The sequence below is a fragment of the Scleropages formosus genome, chromosome 1, assembly GCF_900964775.1.
Source record: "Scleropages formosus chromosome 1, fSclFor1.1, whole genome shotgun sequence".
NCBI classification, from domain to species: Eukaryota; Metazoa; Chordata; class Actinopteri; order Osteoglossiformes; family Osteoglossidae; genus Scleropages; species Scleropages formosus.
This window is the reverse complement of record NC_041806.1, coordinates 38341944-38358851: the sequence shown is the minus strand read 5'-3', so window position 1 is coordinate 38358851 and position 16908 is coordinate 38341944. Positions and strand designations below refer to the sequence as shown.

The following is a 16908-nucleotide window of genomic DNA, read 5'->3' as shown; positions in this document are numbered from 1 at the left end:
CTGATCACCTTCCTATTATTTTTTTTTTAAAAAAAAAGGTACAGAAACATTCACATACAGGAGTAGCAACTGTGTAAAGGCTTATCTGGGCATGATCATAAAGTTACGGTGCATGAACATTTACACCTTACATGAACTTAAGAGATCCTGGGCAAAGTGAGTCTGGAAGAGGTGAGTTTTCAGACCCTTCTTGAATGTAGACAGAGTTTCAGCAGTTCTGAGTGGGAGGGGGAGGTCGTTCCACCACAACGGAGCCAGAACCGAGAACCTCCGCGCTTTACCCTTCGTGCGTGAGACCACCGGTCGAGCAGATGTGGAAGAGCGTAGCAGTCTGGTTGGCGTGTAGCAAATGATCAAGTCTTGTAAATAGCTGAGAGCAGCTCTATTGATGCATTTGTAGGCCATACCAGGGTCTTAAATTTGATCCGGGCAGCTATGGGAAGCCAGTGCAGAGAAATGAGTAGAGGAGATACATGGGAATGCATCGGCAAGTCGAACAAAACTCGGGCAGCAGCGTTCTGTAGAAGCTGCAGAGGTTTGATGGCAGTAGCAGGAAGGCCACGCAGGAGAGAGTCGCAGTAGTCCAGACGGGATGTCACCGCGGCCTGGACAAATAGCTGGGCGGAGTCAGTTGTGAGGTAAGGACGGATCCTACGAATATTATGCAGGATGTATCTGCAGGACCGGGTTGTGGCTTCGATGTGCCGAAAGAAAGATAGACTTGAGTCGACGGTCACTCCCAGACTCTTAGCCGAGGAGGTTGGCAGAAACTAAGAAAGTGAATTGTCCAGTTTGATCGATAGATCGTGACAGGAGGACCAGCCAGCTGGGAGGTGAAGAATCTCTGCTTTGGAGAGGCTGAGTTGTAGTTGAAGTCCCTGTGGTGTCCAAAAAGGAAGGTACACCGTTCTTTGGAGGTTTCCCTGAAACAAAGCACTGGAACACTTGAAGTGTGCAAACAAAGAGTTTATTAGGAACAGTAGCTCGCGTCACAAACTCACTTCACACCGCAGAACCTCGTCTGCGTTCGCGCGAAAAAGCCCCCGTTATATATAGTGCCCCCAATAACGGTTCCCGCTTCTTTTAGGAACTAACCAATAACAATTTTCCTTTGTCAACTTAAACCCTACAGGCCAGCAGGAACCTTTCTTTTACAAAACTCTCAAGGATTCGTTCTTGGTGTAAAACACCACAGTCCCCAAGTTGAAGGTTGTGATGGGGACTGTCAGTGAATGGACTGGAGAAAATGTATATACAAGACAGTTACAGTAGCAAACAAACTTAGTGCTGATGCTGAAAACGTAGAACTTCCTGGGAAGCATCTGGTAGTCAGTCGAAACGCTGAAGGTTAGTAGTTTCACTGGCCTGGAATTGTGGAAAGACAGATCTGGTAAAGGGCCTCAAAGGTGTTGATCGCCAAGAAAAAAAGACTACAAACTGCTCAAGCGATCGTATTCTTATAACCATGGCATTTCGATTGTGAATAATTAAAATATTATCATTATTATAATTATATTATTATTATTATTATTATTATTATTATTATTATAATGCCAGAAAAATGTGGTGTGCTGTATATAGACTCGATTACGTCACTAGTCTGAGAGGTTCAATTCATTTAAAACCAGGAAAGAGAATAAAAATATTAGATATGAACTAAGACACTTTTATTGTCATAGATTTGTTGTTTTTTTTTTTTTTTTTCATTTCAAATGGCTTCCGTCAACGGAACAAAATCACAAGCGTGGCAGCTAAACTCACGCGCACTTGAGTTTAAAGTTCGTCGTTGCTGCACTCCAATCAGTGAGAAGCTTTTCATTACGTGTCTTATTATCTCGTTTCTTATTGGCTTACGAACATGTCTGTCATATTATGTTGCTATGATTACGGGGCTTGCATTTTATTGGCTGAGCAGTATGTCTGTCAGATTTTATTTATTTATTGGCAGCGTTTGTTTCTATTGGCTGAGTTGTAAGTCCGTCAGATTTTTGTTTGGGGAAATTTACTGCTTGCAACACGGCTTGCAGACTCACTGCTGCTGGTTTGCTTTACGTCATCGCGTTGCGGTGGCAGTCTCTCAGTGTCAGGGGTAGTGTTTTCTTGTCGTGAAGGTTTTGACCATGTTTCTCCCGAAAACGGAGTTCGACCTGCGCTTCAAACCGAGCCGAGGCAGGCTGTACTCCACAAGATGCTGTGGATGCTGCCATGTCCGAACGGGAACCATCATACTCGGTACTTGGTACATGGTACGGAATTTTTCGACTGTGTGACTGACTGTCTGTCTCTGTCTCTCTCTCTCTCTCTCTGACATCATGCCACATCGGTTTCGCTTTGCTTCTCTGTTACTTTTTCAGCCTCTTATCTTAACTGTGCCCAGCACTTCTTTTTTTGTTGATAGGTCACACATGATCATGTAGTTCTGATGTGTTCGCATAGAAATAGTACTACGTCGTGCAGTTTTCATTAACTTGTTTGCCACGCACACATAGCCATGGCATGCGGCGGGGTTCATTCTTTTCAGACTCGTCGTGGACTTTTTTTTTTTTTTTTTTTCTTCCCAGTTAAGCAGCGGCCGTTTATAGTAAGTTTTACTGCTTTTGAACTTTGCACGTGGCTAAGTCGTTGTCTTGGCGAGGTTACGCGGCGGATCACCATGCCATGTCGATCATGTCCGTTTAAACTCAGGTTTAGTCAGTCTTTCTTTTGTGTATACGAATACATAAGAAATCATGTTGTGCCACTTCGCTTGGCCCCCGAAATCACATTTCAATCTGTGCTGTAATAAAAAAAAAAAAAAAAAAAAGTGTTGTGTTCTGTTGTGCTTCGTTTTTATCTTTTAGTGTGCGCGCTCCCAGTCTCTCGCGCTTCTGCCCCGCGCCGCGTTCTGCCGTCGCTCGTAAACTGTCTTTGTTCCGAGTCTCTGCGATCACAACACAACAACAGGCAGCAGGGTATGTCAGCCACTGGTATAAACAGTTTGTAAATGACATTTTTTCCGGCTCCTGTCGTCTGCCAGAGACTTGGCGTACGAGACGAGAGGAGACCGAATTGTTGTAGGCGCCTCCGTCCAGCTGCAGCTTCGGTTTGGTCATTTATTTCATTTCACGTCATCATCATGTCACATGTGTGTTTTCATTCTTTTGAGATATAATATTGCTATTGTTGACCACAAACAGTTAAGCTACCCTTTTCAAACGTCGCCGGTGGTTGCCGTTCAGAATCAGATGGATCATGGTTTGAGAGGACGTGGGTTAGATCCCGCTCGGGCTGTGTAGAGTTTACGTTTTATAGAATCTGGTGCTCCGGTTTCCTCTCACATTTCAAAGATACGCTGTTCAGGTAGATTGGTGACTTCAAGTCACCCGTGTGTGTGTGTGTGTGTGTGTGTGTGTGTGTGTGTGTGTGTGTGTGTTCCACTGATGTGTGGATGAGTGACCCTGTGTAAGTAGTGTATCTAGCAGCATGGTAAGTCACCTTGGTGAATAGGTGTGTGGGCTCATACACTACAGGGAGTTCATTGGAAGTTGCTTTGGACAAAAGTGTTTGCTGAAGTCCCCGTCCTGGGTGTGTCCCCCTCCGGCCTTACGCCCTGTGTTGCTGGGTAGGCTCCGGTTCCCCACGACCCCATATGGGACAAGCGGTTCAGAAAGTCAAAGTGTGTGTGTGTGTGTGTGTGTGTGTGTGTGTGTGTGTGTGTGTGTGTGTTTGCTGAAGTAACATTAGACTTAGTTGCAGCCGTTGAGTAACAAGTAATAACCACAGTAAAAATGAGCCCAACAGAGGTACTACTCGACACGTACTTTAAGTGTATGATGTTCAGTGACCGGTTTTGTATTATGTGCTAGTTTTATCGCTAGTTTATATTATTTTTGAACTTTCTCCTAAAATGTCTTTATCCAAGACAGGTGACTGGTTACACAAGTCCTTCAGATCCTTTTTTTTTTTTTTTTTTTTTTTTTTTTTTTTAAAAAGAGATGCACTTGGCGATTCTTCCACCGAGTTGAGTGTGACTCCTTTGCCTGAGCCAGCCTTACAAATTAGTCTGTGTTAGTATCACTGGGAGTAATAATGTGGTAAAGCTGCCCCCCCCCCCCGCACACAACCACCTTAAAGACTGCACCCACTGCACTGGTGGAACATCTGCAACAGCAACCTGCGTATTCCGAAAGACCTGAACCTCCTCTGAAAGTGGAGTGCTGTCCATCATGCACAATATCTGTCACCCACAGGAGTCGAATCCTCGTGTTGTCAGGGTGCTACTGAGCTCTCTGTACTACTTCTTATTTATTTGCACACTCTTTGCCTACTTGATACATATATCTATATATCGGTTCCAGTGCGTTTGTCACTGCTTTGCTCTACAATATGTGTGGATGCATGTTCCTGCAGTTCTATGGATTCCCCCCCCCCCCATGATGGATGATGTTCCATCTATAAGGTATCTGTCTGTCAAATAGTTAGCTCCTAATTTCTCTCTTAGTTTGTGATGGTATGGGCTACATTGTTCTGTTTGGTGAATTGGCAACAACTAAATGCAAATTCATAGTAATTTTATAAATTCAATTGTAAAAGTTTGAAGGAAACTGGTGAGTATGTAAACTTGAGTAATGACTTAACCATGATCTAGTTGCATTGCAGATGTGGATGGGATAGGAGGAAGAGGTTTAGAAGCAGTAACTGGGTGAGACTGATGGAACGCTTTGCCGATGACTGTAATCCCTGCACTGCAGAGTAACAGATTCTATCTGTTGATGGCGCCGACAGCAGCGCAACCTGCATGTCTTTGCAGTGGAGCAGCAGCAGCTGCTGTAGCCAAGCGCAGCACAGGTATTGCAGGAAGTGCGAGCAAAGCAGGAGCAGGTCAGTCATGCTGTTCTTGGCTGCTGTGGAGCGCCCCATGGGGTAGAATCTCTTATTTTGGAATTTGGTAACAGGTTCCGTGTGCTCTGCTTGAACAAATAACTGACCTTTTTTGGGCATTTCCACTTTCTTCACACTTATTTCATAATCCCCCCCCACTTGTCACAGCCACGATGCACTGAAGAGGGTGCATGGTAGCATGGAAAGTAGTGCTGTTTTACAGCACCTGAGCAGTGTAAGGTGACGTGGGTTCGATTCCCGATCAGTCCACGTGGAATTTGCATTCTGTTTGTGTGGGTTTCCACTGGGTACTCTTGTTTCCTCCCAGAGACATGATTTCAAGTGATTTGGTCACTCTAAAGTGTGTGTGTGTGTGTGTGTGTGTGTGTGTGTGTTTGTTTCACTGGTGTATAAATGATTGACTCATTGCAGTGTGTCTATAGGTCACGTTGGCTGAAATATACACTAGTTCTACTCCATAGTGCTCATTGGAAGTTGCTTTGGTGAAAACGCATCTGCTGAAATGAATAAATGCAAAGAGTTATAAACATAACTGCACAAACAGAGTAAATGGAAAGATGCTGACCAAAAATGTCCCCACACTAACTGCTGAGATTACTAGCTGGTGTGCTGCAGTGCGTGCCTCATCCATGAGCATAAAGGGCCTTTGAAAGATGAAGTGAGCTGTTTTTTTGATATGGAATCACTACTGCCCTCCAGTGCTTTTCATAATTATGAAGATTTTATTACATAACTAGAAAAAATGGTAATAGCAGCTTTTTGTGTCTTGGGATCACTATACTCAATAGCAAGCATTTTAGTTTTCTTGTGTAGAGAATAATATTAGTGAACCTTCAATGGTGTTGGCTCTGGACATTTGGGTTCTCGTCTTCTGTGAGCCTGGACTGCTCCTTGGACAGGGATGCAAGTCTGAACTGTTTGAATCCACAACATGGTTGAAATTATTTATGCTTTTTCCTCCCTCCCTCAGAAAGTGAGCTGCTTGTAAATCTGGTTTTGTTACAGTCTTAAAGTTTAGAAAAAAGTCAAAGGCTTAAGTTATGCTATTTCTAAACAGAACTGTTTCAGCTGAATGACCATGCCAGGTGAGCATCCTGAGGAGTATTTCATAATATGCCTAAAAAGGAATTCTGTCTGGCGTTTTGCTTTTTTCTTGCATCATGTTGCGTGTGGATTACGGGTTGTGTTGTGAAAGTGGCCGCACATAGATTCTTTTGTACACAGAGGAGACTTTCCAGTAACTTGGAAAATTCCCTGTGGTTTATTTTCTTTAAATGGCACTATGGGATAGCTGTCATTCAGAGAGGGCTGTACTACTTTGGCAGGTTTTATCTAGACATATGAAAAAGTAGTTATGGGTTTTTTTTTTTTTTTTTTTTTTGAAGTCTCTTCACTAAACTGCAGGACACAAGCTTCTGAATTCCTACACATGACATCTCACATTTGGGAAAAGGAACTTAATTTTATAGATAAGTTGCTTACTGCCTTGTTATTTTGTTCTCAGGTTGTAAACCTACTGATGGGGATCCTGCTGACTGTGGCCGTTACCCACCCAGAGAACGTCCCAGCCGTCGACATGCAGTATGAAGTTATCGAGCACTACTTTGTCTCAGAAAGGATGTCAGGTGTGCCCAGCTCTGCCAAAATCAAATGGCCTTTACCATTGTTCACAACATTCACCTTGTCAGAAAAGTGATCTTGCTTTTTTTACTATGCTATAATTGTGAACTTGACCTTTTGACCTAATGCAGTATAGGCTTAATAGTGAAATGTCTTGCTTTTTAAAAATCATCAGTTCACTAGGGCTGCAGTGATAATGTAGAAATTTGAAGAGTCCCAACTTATGAACGTTCAAGAAACATACTTTGTCAGTATGGGCTTTTCCAAAAAGTGTTTAGTATGTTTTCCATAAATAGAGCTAGAATACAGTTCAAAGAGCGTGTCAGAGCTTCACATGATCCACCAACCGCAATGCTGAATAGAAAGCTCTACCTTAATTTGTCCAACACCTTGCTCTAGCTCTGGCCAGGGTTCTTTGCTGTACTTGTTTATCACTGTCATAAATGGCTTTGCTGGGGGTCTCAAGTGCATGCACAAACCAGAGAGAGGGGCTTTCTGCCACCTTGTCTCCATAAGCTGCCCAGTGGTCAAGTGTCTGCTGCTCTGTTTGCATCCAAAATGGAGCTGTCATGTTGATGACCTTTATGTTTATTGATTGATTACAGACACTCCTATTCAAAGTGAGGTACAACTTTGAGTAAACAAAGTGGATTTCACCAACAGACAAATGGGCACAATTCTTGAAGTACAGTCATGTAGTGCATAACTTAAAAAAAAAAAAAAAAAAACCAGCACACATTACACAAATACAACTATAACATAATACAAATATAGAATTGGTGAGGAGCCCCCTTTCCATTCTGTCACATTCAACTCACAAAATTGTTAGTAATGAGCTAACTCTTGGTCCCAATTAGGTTAAGTATGGTTAAGACCTTGTGTATTTCTTTACTGATTTTTGAAATAATTTAAAACTGACAAATATAGTGTATGGTTTCGCATTTGCACTGTGATCTCAAAATGCATTTTGGCAGGTATGTTATTACTTTAAAGTGATACAGTAAGAGTACATTGCTGCTATGAGTTGTAGGACTTTACTTGGACAAAGTCTCATTTAGGGTTAATAAGATTTGCTCATCTTTAAACTACTAGTTGAGAACTTTTGTCACAATAACTAATGGAGAAGTTGTACATATTTGTTAATCATATTAATCTGGTAATTTCAATGAATGTGTAATTTTATTTTTGTTAGGCTTTGATTGGTTAATATTGACTTGTATAGTATTTGAATCCATTAGTCTGCTTTTTTTTTTTAAAACCAAAAGTTTTACAAAGTCTTGGACATACTTTATTAGCACAAAATCACTTGTATAAGTCATTTGGTCCAGCTTTTATGTAATAAAGTATGGGTGATGAGAATTATTTATGCAGGGTGTTTTCACCACCTCTCGGGAAGCAACACAATGGGTTCGGCGTCACATTGATTAAGACTTATTTGCACAGATGTTGCCAACTACACACACCCCTTTGGTCAATAGACCACAGCAGAACTTGCAAACCTGGAAAATGATAAACTGGAATCATTCCGTCGCACATAGATACAAGCTCTCTTGTGTAACATTATTTATGTTGCCAGCAGTAGAGTTGAAATGAGTGCTTCATTTTATTATTATTCATTTTGTTCATCATCCTGGTGCTTGGTGAGCACAGACACAGCATTGCGTTGGACTGCCCTGTTATATCCAGATAAAAGCCTTCTCTTAAATGACTGTTGGTTCTCAAGTAGTTCTTGACAAAGTAGTCTGCTTATAATGGAGAGGCACTTGCAGCATCAAAACTGAGCTGAGCACTATATCATTTCTGATTATTCATTCTTGCCCTTTGTCTTCTCTTTCTGTCACTATAGAAAATGCCTCTGTGGGTTTTGCCATGTCTTTGCTGATGCTCACTATCAGTGCAATGATGGTGTATGGGGCCATAACTGTAAGTGCATCACGTGTGTGTGCACATGCTCATATGTTTTTTGTTTTTTATGTTTGACAATATGCACAGCAGTGTGTTTACTTGCTTCTGTGTTTGCCTCTGCTAAAAGCTTTCTAGTCCTAATTTATACAGAGTAGCTTTTACTTCAACCTGCCTGTTATCTTTAGTCAACATTGCCCGTGAGATATTGGTAGATATTAGACTTTGAAAAGCGGTAATTTTGTGCTACAGATTAAACAAGGCACTGGTTTCAAGTGATACCTTTTATTGGAAATGACAAAACCTCCTTAGCCTTAATTTGATGCTTCCATCCTAGAAAAAAGAGCCACTCAGCATTGCCTTTCTTGTAGGTTGCCATTTAAAACAATGTTGAAATATAGGAACTTTTTTGTTCTGCAGCTTCTCATGTTACAGAAGTGGTGTTGACCACTCCGTTTAATCAAGGGTAAATACTAAATCTCTTAATAGTTAGTATGCTAATTGATGTTTTATGGCAGTTTAAATTATTCATTCACTGCAGTATTATACTGCTTTCTAGTACTCCTTATTTAGCCATGTTTGGATGCTGCAGATTAGGCATTATTTGCTAGACTTGTACATTCTTTTTCTCTTTCTTCTACATCCTTTTTTTTTTTTTTTTTTTTTTTTTCCTCTTCTCCTTCTGTGTGAATTCCTGTTGTACATGTCTTTTACATCCTATCTTGCACTAAATGTACCCCCAAAACAGAAACCTTTAAAAGGAGGAATAAGTGAGACAGATATAAATTTGTTGTTTTTGTGTTATGTACCCTCCTAGTATCGTGATGGCTGGATGATTCCCTTCTTCTGCTATCAGCTGTTTGACTTTGCCCTGAGTTGCTTAGTGGCAATCAGTTCTTTGACATACCTGCCCCGGATCAAGGACTACCTTGACCAGCTGGTGAGTCTATTGCCAGTTAAGTATAAATATCTAACTCAGTGTTACTATTATATTTATGGCTTACAGTAAAGAGAAAAAATTAAGAAATGAATTTGAGGCCTAACCAGGAGTTGGGTTTGATTTAATTTGATCTGTTTAGCAGACAGTGGGTTTACAATGTGTTTAGAATTGGTTTTAAGGGAAGTAAATTTGTGCACTTTGGTGTATTGAGGTGGGAAGAGTAAAGAGGGGCACCTTAATAGACAATATGGATATGAATCATGGACATTCTCTCTCTCGCTAGCCTGACTTTCCCTACAAGGACAACCTGCTGTCCCTTGACAACAGCTGCCTGCTTCTCTTTGTCCTTGTGTTCTTTGCATTCCTCATCATCCTCAAGGTGAGGACATTCAGTGGCACTTCATCTGATTCGTGAATTGTATTCTATAATGTTCTATTAGGATTGGCGCAGGCATGTTAAGAAATAGCATATTTTTAGTATCCTGCCCTGGTCTTTAATTTCAGGCCTATCTGATCAACTGTGTGTGGAACTGCTATAAGTACATCAACAACCGACGTGTGCCTGAGATCGCAGTGTACCCCTCTTTTGAAGCACCCCTCCAGGTAAACTGTCCTCAGAACCTGTTGCATCAAACAGCATAGCATCCCATTTCCTGTTCTATGAATTATTGACACATAAGTTCTTTGTCTTTCTATCCTGTAGTACACCCTGCCTACATATGAGAATGCAGTGAAGATCCCTGAAAAGGACCCCCCTCCCCCCTACAGGCTTGCCTGAAGGTTGACTGCCACACTGACCCCCGTGTGATGTTCTGCCTTTGCCACACCTTCATAGAAATGAGGATGTCCAACTCATGTTAATCTTTCTTAGAACCAACAAGCTGAAGAAACCTACTCACTTGACTTGTGGTTGCTTTCTTCCTCTTGTCTTCTCATCCTTCATTTTTTTTTTTTTAAATTCTGATTAAAAGAATATTCTGACTTCAGTATAACTTTCATGCTTAAGTCTTGTTTTCCAATCAGTATAAAATAATTCTAAGAAGTTAACTTGGGTACTTTATGCGGTATCATTTTCTTATTTCATCTTTTTATGGTTTAAGATGATTAGTACAGTTATTCAGTTAAAGGTTGCAATGTCTTAAGGGAATTTCAGTTTAAGTCCAAGTGTCTATCCAGTAGTCCCTTTTCAAAGTAAACTGTGCTGTCTTTGTGTGAAGGAATTAAACTCAAATGCTGTGAGCTTGATTCAGAGATGCCTCCCCTTACTGGTCCTGTCTTTCAGTGACCAGCTACAATTGTGAACAGTGGATTTATCTCTTCCATTTCTATTGGTTCCATGCCTTGTGGAAAGAATGAACTTCAGACAAATATGCATTAATTCTTTGATTGTATTGAGTCATACAAAATTCTGATGTTTTCATGTTGTACTCACTAAAAATTATTTGAACCTATGGGGAAGAAAAGATAATGCATTAATACCATGACTATATAAAGTTGAGTTCAGTTGTCCCCGGTTCAGTAATTCGTTTGGAAAACAGATGATTGAGAGAAAATGTTTGGCAAAGAAAAATGATTAAAATCGGCATTATCGTAGTTACTATGGTTCTGAGTTGTTCATCCGTGCCACACATTGGGAGCTTTATAGGGCTTTGCCCCAAGCAGGCTAAAGGATGCCTCTATCGTCCCTGGTGGCTCTGGACCGCTGGGGATTTCGTATGTCTGTGAGCCATCTTAACTGGGCTTACATTTTTCTGACACATACTCATTTCTTTCTGGACCCTTGTTTTTGATTGGGTTTTTATTGTGCAGTTCTTTAAAATCCACATTTTCATGTTGATTGAGTGAAGTGCCCTTAGTGGGTAGTGTGAGTGTATGTGTAGCTACCCTGCAATGTGCTGGTATCTTGTCCACAGTATACCCTGACAAACCTAGTACCCTGTTATTCTTGGATGGGGCTCTGACCCACCATGACCCTTATTTGGACAAGTGGTTACCAATAGCAAGCCGGTGAGAGTAAGTAAATGAAGGAAAGAGGGGGGGAAAAACCAAATGTGCATCATGAATTTAAACATAAGTCTTAAGCCTGAATTTAAAGGTATCAAAAGTGCTTCTTTTATTGTGGACTTTTTGAATGAATCTCTACTTTCCAGTAGACGAGTTGCAATTAAACAACTAATTTTAGAATGGCGTTTTTCTTAGTTGCTCATGCTTCAAAAAAGAATAATGGTGAGAAATGGCAGTACACAGAAGCAGTTTTCTGAGGTAAATTGTGGTGAATAATCTATTTACCCTCATTAAAAGTGGTTTAAAACTTTTACATGTTTGAATACCAGTTCTATAACTTTATTTTTAATTTTTGACTTGAACAACATGAACACATTTTCCTGACTTCATAGAAATGCTCTCTAGCTTTTTTGCACCTCTGTTGTCCTTCTTATGGCCTACCTCTGTCTCAGTTTGAAACTAGTTTTATTGGTGTCTGTGGGGAAATGGGTAGTGTAGCAGTTAGAACTGCTGCCTGCCTCCTTGGAGGTTGCAGGTTCAAACTTCTTGCCTTTCAGAAAGGTACTTTCTCCAAATCGCTCCAGTAGAAACTATCCAGCTGTATAAATGGGTAAATAGTTGTCTGTAGGTTGGCCTTTAAAGTTGCTTTGCAGAGAAGCCTCTGATAAATGTACGTGTGATATTAACTACACATTCTCCACCTTTAACATGTACACATGAGCTACACTTCACATGGGCATTGTAATCTTTTATGTAAATCACTGTACATGGAATCCCTACTCTTTTTTCCAAAGTAACTTACAATGTTAAGCTACTTATTTATTCATTTTAGTAGACGCTTTTCTTAAAAGCGATGTACATATTGCAGAAAATACAATGAGTTCATTACATCAGCAGAGACTTGGATGCAGACATGTGATTCTAAGGCACAGTTAATTTACTTTTCACCATATGAATCGATATGAACCATACTTACCTGTAGTCCTGATTATACAGGGCCATGAAAGCACTATCCGTATGCATTTTCTCATTCAATATGTTAATTTTGCTAGTTTCTTTTTGGATACCTGGAGTGCAGCTCCAATGTAATGTTCTTTGCTTTCAATGGGGGGGGGGACAGAGAATATCTTTTATGCCCTTCTTCACTTTTCCTAAATCCTGACATTCTGTAGTTCCTTCTTAGATTGGTTAAAAATCATTTCAAATACACCATTTTTTCCAGTCTTTCATAACCTTATAATAGCTCATTACCACCTTCTCTTGCATTTACTGTAGTACCTGTTCACAGTATTCCCATCCCAGTCTTGTAATGGGGAACTCCTACAACATGTCTTGCTGCCTGTCTCTGTCTATACGTTGCACATGGGCAGCTGGGATCTTTTGCTAGTCTCCTACATTACTTTTTACTGGTTGTGATCTATGTAATCCAAGCCATCTTAAGTGCCGCATTTGAGACTCTGTTTTGGTTGGATCTTATGCCTACATCCAGTCCTAGACCTATCTGAAATTTGTATAAAGGGTTCAAATGATTTGTATAGGTTTATATGTGAAGTTTACTTAAAGATGAACTCAACCTAAAAACAGGTTGCTTTAAGCTTTTGGTCTTCACCTGTTGTATAGATAGCTTTCTAAATGTCCACTAAACAGCGCTATTTGTTTTCATACTGTCAATGTTAATACTAAAAATGGAATATTCCTGAATGTGCTATTTTAGGATGTTAAGCTAGTGGCAGTAAATACCTGTAGAATTTGCATTCAGTTCAGTAGAGTATTTGTCACTTTCCAATTTTGATGTTGTAAGTAAACTGTTGCCTAGTTACATAGCAACTATGAGATCAGCCTGACTTGAGTAAAGCAATCATCAAATGTGTGACCTTATAGGGTTTTCACTGCCTTCACATTTTAATAATCTGAATTAACTTTCCCATTTGTTTGTTATTTGAACAGTGTTTGTGTCTAGGTGTTGTTATTATGAAACAGTCAATAGTGTAGTGGTTAGGGATAATGACTTGACTGAAGGCTCAAATCCTGCTCCTCTCACTCCTGTTTCCTTTTAACAATCTCTTTACCCTGAACTGCTCCAATATTAGCAGCCTCCTGTAGATCTACTAAAAGAGAATAAAAAATAATCTCGATTAAATGACTGTATTAGTGAATATTGCCTTTGTTCCAGGAATGAAGGTCTCTATGATCTTTAGACAAGACCTGAAGAGCAAACGTCATGCTTAGAAATGTTAACTGATTTAAACTGTACCTCCCCCCAAACTGCAGTTAGTGTTCATGTACTTATTGAGTTTTTATTACTTTTCCTGTGTAAAATGCTGTATAAACTTGAGACTCAGCCATACATGTGCGTCCACTCTAGAAGACAAATATTTCAAGTGCAGATCCTAAACTGCAGATCCATACTGAAAGACTGACTGTCTGATTTTTACATTGATTTTCATTTATGCTAAATTTGTATCAGTACTTACTTATATCAAAGTAGAACAGAGAATGCATGCCAGACACTGGCCATTTATGCTCAAACATTTTAAAGAGATGTTTGCTAAAAGAACATTTTCCATGGAGACTGCCAAATAATATGTAGGTTTAAATATAGCCACTTTCTGAAACTGCATGATGCCCATCTGAGTTTCAGATGGGAGGCAGCTCTGAGAGGAAAAACTCTCCAAGCCTGAAGGAACATTCTTGCTCCTCCTTCCAGTTCCAGCCTCCAGGATCCCAAAGAAACCTGGCTGTTTGCAATTGTAGCATCTCTCCAGCAGGGGGCGACCTTCCCCTGTGACAGAGGACTAAGGCCTTCTGCCTTTGCCCACACACTGACTCTGGGTAGCCATGTTAGTCCTGAAGAAATTAGGAGTTACATAAATAGGGGTGTACATCAGCTTTGCTGTTTGTTTGCAGCATGGTAGTTAGTCAACTGAACAGCTTTTTTTTGGTTTTTGTTTTTTTTTTTTTTTGGTGTCCATAATAGCTGCCCTGTTACAAAGTGCCAACAGAGGGCCAGGGTAATGGAGACTTTCCCTGAACAAGTGCCTCTTAGTCCCACAGATGTTCTTAAGTGGAGCTCTCGTGGTGAACAGAGGGCCGTCTTCAGTGCTGCTGCACACCAATGGCTGTTCATTTCTTTGCGGCCATATGCACCGCTTCTCAACGTGTACGTCTTGTTGTGCCTCGGCGCTTTTGCATGCCTCTACGCAAGCTCCGCGCTCCTTGTAGCGCACTTAGTTTTTTCAAGAACGTTGCATGGAGAGGACAGTGCGTGTGCACGATACGGCTGAGCGGAATTGAGGACGACGCTCGGTTCTGTGACACGTAACTGGATCTCAGGAGTTCCCTTCCGGCGTCGGCCTGGTCAGGACAGTCCAGCGCACAAGCTTCTCGCCTCCATCGCCAACCGTTCAAGCACAGCGTGACCTTTTTTGGCACTCCATGTTAAAGACAATGTTTCATTCAGGCATCAGCCTTATGTCAACATCTTTAACCTCTCGGTGAACTACGCTACATGGTATTCTCCATTTTACCATATCTCAGCAGCCCCGAACATATGGTACGACGCCTCGCTCGTTGAAAATTGATAGGATTTTGAACTTGCGTCAGGAATGTATCCTCATGCTGTGCTGGAAGTGTCTGTTAGGATATAAAGCACACGGAACACTTAACAAAAGGCATAATTCCAACAGGGTGTCCCTGTCATATTTTACCCTGGGGTGAAGAATAGGCCTCGAGGCCTTCAGTCTTTCCTTCCTCGCAGAAGGAAACATCACTTGTTTCATATTGTTCGCATACTTTCATATGTACTGCTTTTATTCTTTTCTCTGAACGCTGTTCATACATGTTTGCAGTGTTTTTGTTAGTCATTTTTTGCAGCATTTTGGTATCAAAGCAGCACCTTGCAATTTTCTGCGGGAGCCCTGGGCTTCCGTGGTCCCGGCGGCGGGGCCTGCGCTCTCCCTGCTCTCGTGGCAGGGCGGCGTCTCTCCGGCCCAGGCTGACTCAGTGTTCAAAGTGCGCTTCCTTGAAGCTCCAGACCAGCTGCTCGCGGTGGAACCGAGGGAGGCAGTCAGCTCCCATATTGTCACCTTGCTGTCCTTTCCCATGAGCCTCTTGAGCTGCCTGTGAATGATGTGATGGCCCTATAGGTCCTGATAAAGTGTCACAGCTTGGCTTTTCTTTTTATATATATATATATAAGAAGGTATTTCAAATATATATTATATATATATGTATGTGTATATATATATATATTTGAAATACCTTCTTTGCTCTGTTTTTTCTTATATACAGTACTGTGCAAAAGTCTTAGGCATTTAGATGTTTCACAAAAATATTTGTTTCACACAGTTATTTAATGTCTTCTATATTAGTGTGAATGGAAAAGAGCACATTTTAGATTTCCAAGCATTCCTTTTGCAGAAAGTTACAGCGCTACAGTAAGGGTTTTGTATGTTATTAAAGAAAGAAAGTATACACACACTGTCTGAAACTGCTTATCCCAAGTGGGGTTGCGGCGAACCGGAGCCCAACCCAGCAACACAGGGCACAAGGCTGGAGGGGGAGGGGACACACCCAGGACGGGACACCAACCCGTCGCAAGGCACCCCAAGCAGGACTGGAAACCCAGACCCACCAGAGCGTGGGACCCAGCCAAACCTGCTGCGACCCCACTCGGGAAAAGCAATTGTTGACGATGGATGATTACTAAGCTTTGTAGGAAGTTTATTAATAAAGAGCATTATTTTTTAAAGCATTCTCACTTTACAGTCCCCCCCAAAGTGACTAAAACTTTTGCACAGTACTGTATATATAAAAAAAAAACTGAGTTTTTACACTGCGTTCCAACGCTGCAGTGATTGTCCACTTGGGCTTTGCGAAGGTGCTGCCGCAAAACTGGCTTTGAACAGCTCTGTGTAAACTTCAGCTATATGAGGTATGCAGGATATCTCCCTGGATGTTCAGTCAAGCTAAACTAATCATTTTAGTTCGCAACCTCTTAAGATGACATAAAAACTGAGGCACTGGAATTTGGCAACATTTTCTGTTCACTTCCTGATATTTTGCAGATCTTTACAATTATATAATTCAGTTGCTTTTATTATCCAAAATAGTACCTATTAATACTTATATCTTGCAGTTTTTATAGATTTGAGAGTTTGATGTTTTGCTTGTTTTTATGTTTCTTAATGCCGCAACCTCAAAGTTCTGTTTCATTACCTGCTGCACGACACAGCAGCTCATAATTAAGTTTAATCATATCAATCTGGAAGCTGTAACATGGACTATTAAACTACATCAGACACTAGGTTTCAACAACAAGAAGGATATTAAATGTAAGCCTTGCAAAACAGAGCCCATGCCAAAAAAAAGACTATGTCAGCCGCACATAGACCAGACAGGCTACGTATTGACCTCAATTCTGTCTGCAAAAAATATTTATAGTGAATGTGTGTTTATTATATTTTCAGGAAGTGTCTAATCATGTTATTCTTACCCTTTGCTTTTGTGTGTAAAAATTTTAAAAATAGTCTGCCTGACTGCTAGATGAATTTCACAGTATT

General features: G+C 40.9%; 1 protein-coding gene across 1 annotated transcript; it reads left to right on the top strand.

Moving 5' to 3' along the window:
• Nucleotides 1-1966: 1966 nt before the first annotated feature.
• Nucleotides 1967-10936, top strand: LOC108929416 (lysosomal-associated transmembrane protein 4A-like). Its single transcript, XM_018743931.2, has 7 exons — nucleotides 1967-2246; nucleotides 6386-6506; nucleotides 8348-8424; nucleotides 9221-9343; nucleotides 9627-9722; nucleotides 9848-9946; nucleotides 10047-10936. The coding sequence occupies exons 1-7, from the start codon at nucleotides 2121-2123 to the stop codon at nucleotides 10119-10121; spliced, it is 717 nt and encodes a 238-aa protein (XP_018599447.1). The 5' UTR covers nucleotides 1967-2120; the 3' UTR covers nucleotides 10122-10936.
• The last annotated feature ends 5972 nt before the right edge of the window (nucleotides 10937-16908 follow it).